The sequence below is a fragment of the Homarus americanus genome, unplaced genomic scaffold, assembly GCF_018991925.1.
Source record: "Homarus americanus isolate GMGI-L3 unplaced genomic scaffold, GMGI_Hamer_2.0 scaffold43075, whole genome shotgun sequence".
Lineage (NCBI taxonomy): Eukaryota > Metazoa > Arthropoda > Malacostraca > Decapoda > Nephropidae > Homarus > Homarus americanus.
The window spans coordinates 547,352-554,408 of record NW_024756438.1 but is presented as its reverse complement, the minus strand read 5'-3'; the positions used below and the strand labels follow the sequence as shown (position 1 = coordinate 554,408).

Below are 7,057 nucleotides of genomic sequence, written 5' to 3'. Positions count from 1 at the left end.
GTAAATAATTTTTCTTCATTACTGAACAAAACTTTTGCTTATATAAAAAAAAATCTGTTTTCGAGAATTTTTTCTCAATTATTTACGTTTTCGTCCCTGAGTTGTGACATTGAACTTTGAAGTATTTTATTGGCTATACTTTAGTGGTGATTCAGACTCGAGGAGACACTTCAATAAGTTACAACAGATTCTTCTTGGATGTGATTGATAGCGTTAGTCAGCTCAATGCCTGCCTTCTGTGATTGACCTAACCTAACCTAACCTAACCTGATCAGAATGCATATGATTGTAAATAAATTGTACTAGCAACACTGGATATTTCAGTTACACTATTGATTTTATAACATTCCAACCCTGACTGTCTTGTGTTGTACTCCGAAACGTGTATGTATGTATGTATTTATGTATATGTATGTATGTGTGTATGTATGATGTATGTATGTATGTATTTATGAATGTGTGTATGTTCTCCATATTATTGCCAGGATCTTCGCTATGTATACTAACCTAGACACATAACAGGTGTAAACATTAAAGACTTCTCTGACAGTGTTAAGGTCTCAAGCAACTCGATATAAATTCCTTAAGGAGACCAAAAAAAAAAAAATTGGCTCACCTGGAAAGTATTTTTACACATGACGCAAAAACAAACACTTCTAACAACTTTCTAAACCATTAAACTAGACCATCTGTACCCGAGACACTGACACCCACTAAATTAACAACTATAGACAGGTGTGTGTGTGTGTGTGTGACAGGTGGATGACAGGTGGAAGAGACTCAAATACAGTGTGTTGGGTTGTAATGGTATGTTGAAGTTAGGTTAGATTAGGTTAATTTAGTACATTTTAAGTTAGGTTTAGTTTGGTTAGGTTAATATCAACTTCCTTCGATACGCTACATAAAGGACTGTACATGACTATGACTTAGGTAACTGAGTGCACCAGCTACGGTACCTTTACGGAATATCACACTTCCGTAATAACACAGTTGGATCAAGTCCACTGGGGTGTTAAGAGTCAACACCCTCCACGGTACAAGTGACAAAAAGTAGCTCTCATCTTTTCCACTTAACGCAGCTAAGGTTCAGTGAAAGAGAAGAAAAGTGAACCAGTTTAAGACCTGTGACCTTTTGGGGAGTTGGTTCACTTTTGCTTGAGCAGTCAGTATGTTTTGTGCTTGTGTGGTAATGGCAGGACACACATACCTGTACATACACATATATACACACATACACTTACTTACACACACACACATACACACGCACATCTGGTTAGGGTACACGGCCCGTGATTATGATATTCTGCGATGGTGTAGTAGTTGGCGTGGGAGGGGGGAAGGAGGGGGATGACGCGTAGGAGGGTGAAATTTGGGTGTCAGTGGCAGGACCGGTATTGATGAGGAACCGGAAAGGTACTGAGTAGGGGTGGGATTGATAGAAGTTTTGGGGTGGGGGAGGGAGGGTGGGGATGGGGTTGGTGAAGGTGTGGTGTGGTGAGGTGTGCAGGTGTGTGAGTGGTGGGGTTGGTGTGGTGAGGACAGGGGCAGGTGAGTGGTGGGGTGGGTGGTGAGGACGGTGCAGGTGTGGTGGTGGTGGGGTGGTGGGAGGGGGGCAGGTGTGGTGGTAGGTGTGGTGAGGGGTGCAGGTGTAGTGAGTGGTGGGGTAGGTGTGGTGAGGGACGGTGCAGGTGTGGTGGGGTAGGTGTGCAGAGTGGTGGGGTGGGTGTGGTGAGGGACGGGGCAGTATACGGGCGGGCGGGCGGGCATGATGGACCCTGAGGTGGGGGTCAGGCACCAGCAACAGCACCCAGGCAGTAAGCATACAACATACATCATGAACTTTAAAACGAAGTGAAAGTGTATAGTCGATGTATTTTTTTTCCCTGTAGACTTGTGTTTTCGCGAACCACTGGGAGTCTTGCCACCCTTCTGTTCCTTCACCACTGAGTCTCGCGGCTTCAACTAACTAAACCATGAGTAAGTTTTTGTTTAAAAGCTGGGAGGAGGAGGGGAGGAGGTGAGAAGGAGGGGTTGGTGGGTGGGGTGGGGGCAGGGGAAGGGGAATAGACCGCTCATTCTCTGTATTTATGACTGATGAGAACTCTTCAATGTAATATATATATATATATATATATATATATATATATATATATATATATATATATATATATATATATATATATATATATATATATATATATATATATATATATATATATATACATTTCGTGTAAATGATCCTCAAGTTATGCAAAAATTTTCCAATCAGCAGAAGAGTTTTTTATTCTTCCGCGAAATAAGGTGGAGGCACTCAGTACCACCTGATCCACCCGCCCACTTATTTGACCTTTGGGAAATGTTTCGGTTCAGAAGACGACATTACCAACACTCAAGTGATGTATTATTAACAAGTAGTGTGTTGCGGTGATCTCCCCGGCACGCACGAGGAAAATACGTCATCCACTAACACTTGCAAACAACGAGTGACAACGACCGTCTGGCACCCACTGAGGTCGACGCCACTGATCTGGACTTGTTATTCAATTGTTTTTTGTTTTGGAGTCGCGTCATCAGAGGGTCAGTTGTGGCGGCATTTACCTGAGCGGTGACGAGGAGAAGGGCTTGACCGTCTGATCACCCGAGTCACTGGGTCATCTCGTCGGCAGGTAAGTATATATATATAGCCGTGTACCCCGTCTACCCGGTGTGTATGTCTCTGGAAGCCGAAGAGGAAACAACACAGCTCCAGAGACAGTGGACAACACGAGGCAGCATGAGGGAGAAGGTACTTACTATACCGTGTCAAGTGTCTCAAGTGCTTGTGACTTACTACAGTGATCACGTGTGCTTCAGTGTGTGACGCAGCCTTAAGAAAACCTCCCAGTTACAGTAATCTTTTAAAGTGATGATCAAGGGTTTAGATATTGAGACATGGATTCAAAATGTCGTTCTGAGAAAGCTGTGCTATTCTCATGATTGTTATATTAACCTGGTTTATAGATAATATATCTTTTTTCAGTTGAATTAGATATAAATAATGTATATATATGTTTAGATAGTTATTAATTGTATATGTCGAATTTATCCACAAAAAGCCAGAGTCCATCACACTTTAATACAGTAGACAGGATTAACAAACTGTGGTCACTGTTGGATCAAACTTAAGATTAGAAACGGGTGAGGTCGTGTGGGATTTATTTCAGTATTAAGAATATATAAGTGACCCTCTGTACTCATGGCTGGTTGTGTACAGCACCGTCCTTCACTGAGAACAATAATAACAATATTACCTCACACATATTATTATGTTCATTAAACAAATATTTACCTTTTTATAATAAGTATACATAATCTTTCCCTATTAATGAAGACAGAAGTTCGAGAGCTTAGTTAGGTGATGTATTTGTTTTTGTGTATTTTACGTCATACGAGACAAAACTAATATTTATCTCCTGTTCGTCTCTCTCGCAGCTGGCAATACTGCTGGTGGTTGTGGGGGTAACATGGGCGTCTGGGGAAGAGCCTGAGACTGACCGGCTTCCCCGCCAGACCTCAGGCTATGTTATTTCTCAACCCTTTGGCAAGTTGATTCTTGGCTCAGGTGCGGGATTACTTGGCAGCCATGTACGACTAGGAGGACACGTTGGAGGCCATGGAGGACACGGTGGCGGCCATGGTGGCGGCCATGGAGAACTAGGTGGCGGCCATGGAGGACACGGTGGCGGCCATGGAGAACTAGGTGGCGGCCATGGAGGAGGACAAGGTGGCGGGCATGGAGGAGGACAAGGTGGCGGGCATGGAGGAGGACAAGGTGGCGGGCATGGAGGAGGACAAGGTGGCGGCCATGGAGGAGGACAAGGTGGCGGGCATGGAGGAGGACAAGGTGGAGGAGGACAAGGTGGCGGCATGGAGGAGGACAAGGTGGCGGGCATGGAGGAGGACAAGGTGGCGGGCATGGAGGAGGACAAGGTGGCGGGCATGGAGGAGGACAAGGTGGCGGGCATGGAGGAGGACATGGCGGCGGTGGCTCTGGAGGCGGCGGCGGCGGTGGTCAATCACCTCTCTCGGTAAGATACTCCAGGTCAAACAAACAACACAATGTAAACTTTCCACCACACGATAACTTCCTCTGTACGTGACTCAGCGAGACGTTAACACAACTGATTACTTTCCTGGACACAATGATATAGTTTAAGAGTCCACCAGAAAACAGTGTGATAAATAATGCATCTGAACACAACAACAACACCCTAAAGCTGAATCTAACCTGTCCTCTTCTGTTCCGGGGGTACAGCGGGTTGAGTTTATGTTGAACGGCCAACTACAGGGCAGCTACAGCGTTCTTTCTTCTGATGGTATTGTCCGTACTACCGTCTACAGTGATGATGGCACTTCAGGCTTCAAGGTAAGTTAGGATAGGTTAGGTTAGGTTACAGCACACCCCAAAAGCAACTAAACCAGATTAAATGAACCTTTGCATTCGCAGAAAATCTTGAATGGAGTCATTAGATTATTGGGTCGAGATCAAAGAGCGTCAACACCACTGTCTGAGCCGATTACAAGTTGTGTGTTACATCACTTAATGGCTTATTGTTTCTTACCTGCAACACATCACTGGTGTTGCGTTTCACCAATAATCTCAACACAACATCTCTAGACTGTTCTCGAGACTAAAGCCGTAGAACCACTGTAAGCTGTAGCCAAGGCCTAGATCCACTGTAGACTGTAGCTAAAGCCGTAGAACCACTGTAGGCTGTAGCTAAAGCCGTAGAACCACTGTAGGCAGTAGCTGAGGCCGTAGAAACACTGTAGACTGTAGCTAAGGCCGTAGAACCACTGTAGACTTTAGCTAAAGCCGTAGAACCACTGTAGGCTGTAGCTAAAGCCGCAGAACCACTGTAGGCTGTAGTTAAAGCAGTAGAACCACTGTAGGCTGTAGCTAAAGCCGTAGAACCACTGTAGGCTGTAGCTAAAGCCGAAGAACCACTGTAGGCTGTAGCTAAATCAGTAGAACCACTGTAGACTGTAGCTAAAGCCGTAGAACCACTGTAGGCTGTAGCTAAGGCCGTAGAACCACTGTAGACTGTAGCTAAAGCCGTAGAACCACTGTAGGCTGTAGCTAAAGCCGTAGAACCACTGTAGGCTGTAGCTAAAGCCGTAGAACCACTGTAGGCTGTAGCTAAAGCCGTAGAACCACTGTAGACTGTAGCTAAGGCCGTAGAACCACTGTAGGCTGTAGCTAAAGCCGTAGAACCACTGTAGACTGTAGCTAAAGCCGTAGAACCACTGTAGGCTGTAGCTAAAGCCATAGAACCACTGTAGGCTGTAGCTAAGGCCGTAGAACCACTGTAGGCTGTAGCTAAAGCCATAGAACCACTGTAGACTGTAGCTAACATCACTGTCTCTCTCTATTCCAGGTCTCGGTTCATGAAGATCCCATCGATGTTGTTGCTGTTGGATCAGGGCTTCCAGGAGACCCCGGTGTTGGAGGACAAGGTGGAGGAGGAGGTGTTGTATTAGTGGGAGGAAGGGGAGGATTCGGTGGAGGACAAGGAGGAGGAGGACAAGGAGGAGGAGGACAAGGAGGAGGAGGACAAGGAGGAGGAGGTACAAGGAGGAGGAGGACAAGGAGGAGGAGGACAGGACAAGGAGGAGGAGGACAAGGAGGAGGATATAGGAGGAGGCAGGACAAGGAGGAGGAGGACAGGAGGAGGAGAGGGGACAAGGAGGGAGGAGGACAAGGAGGGAGGAGGACATGGAGGGAGGAGGACAAGGAGGAGGAGGACAAGGGAGGAGGGAGGACATGGAGGAGGAGACAACTTGGAGGAGGACATGGAGGAGGACATGGAGGAGGAGACATGGAGGGGGGACATATAGGAGGAGGACAAAGGAGGGAGGAGGACAAGGAGGAGGAGGACAAGGAGGAGGACATGGAGGAGGAGGAGAATAGGAGGAGGACTGGAGGAGGAGGAGGAATAGGAGGGAGGAGGAGGAATAGGAGGAGGAGGAGGAGGACATGGAGGAGGAATAGGAGGAGGGAGGAGGAATAGGAGGAGAATGGAGGGAGGACATGGAGGGAGGAATAGGAGGAGGAATAGGAGGGAGGACATGGGATAGGAGGAGGAGGAGGAAGGAGGAGGACATGGAGGGAGGGAGGAGGAATAGGAGGAGGGAGGAATAGGAGGGGAGGAGGGGCATGGAGGAGGAATAGGAGGAGGAGGAATAGGAGGAGGAATAGGGGAGGACATGGAGGAATAAGGAGGAGGAGGAGGAGGACATGGAGGAGGAGGAGGAGGGAGGACATGGAGGAGGAGGAGGAATGGAGGAGGACATGGGAGGAGGAGGAGGAGGAATAGGAGGAGGACATGGAGGGAGGAGGAGGAATAGGAGTAGGAGGAGGAGCCAGGAGGAGACATGGAGGAGGAATAGGAGGGAGGGACATGAGGGGGAGGAGGGAGAATGGGAGGAGGAGGACATGGAGGAGGAATAGGAGGAGGAGGAGGAATAGGAGGAGGACATGGAGGAGGAATGGAGGAGGAGGGAGGAGGACATGGAGGAGGAGGAGGAATAGGAGGAGGAATAGGAGGAGGACGGAGGAGGGAATGAGGAGGAGGAGGAGGAATAGGAGGAGGAGGAGGAATAGGAGGAGGACATGGAGGAGGAGGAGGAATGGGAGGAGGAGGAGGAGGAGGAATAGGAGGAGGAATAGGAGGAGGACATGGAGGAGGAGGGAGGAATAGGGAGGAGGAGGAGGAATAGGAGGAGGAATGGGAGGAGGAGGAGGAGACATGGAGGAGGACATGGAGGAGGAGGAGGAATAGGAGGAGGACATGGAGGAGGACTTGCTTATGGAGGAGAGGGGCTGGAGGAGGAGGAGGAATAGGAGGAGGACATGGAGGAGGAGGACATGGAGGAGGAGGAGGAATAGAGGAGGACATGGAGGAGGGAGGAGGAATAGGAGGGAGGGAGGGAGGAGGAGGAGGAGGAATAGGAGGAGGACATGGAGGAGGGAGGAGGAATGGGGAGGAGGACATGGAGGAGGAGGAGGAATAGGGAG

General features: G+C 48.2%; 1 protein-coding gene across 1 annotated transcript; it reads left to right on the top strand.

Annotated features, from left to right (window-relative positions):
- The first annotated feature begins 2,710 nt into the window (after window positions 1-2,710).
- LOC121856817 (glycine-rich cell wall structural protein-like) lies at window positions 2,711-4,071 on the top strand. Its single transcript, XM_042352543.1, has 2 exons — window positions 2,711-2,785; window positions 3,472-4,071. The coding sequence occupies exons 1-2, from the start codon at window positions 2,711-2,713 to the stop codon at window positions 4,069-4,071; spliced, it is 675 nt and encodes a 224-aa protein (XP_042208477.1).
- Window positions 4,072-7,057: the final 2,986 nt, after the last annotated feature.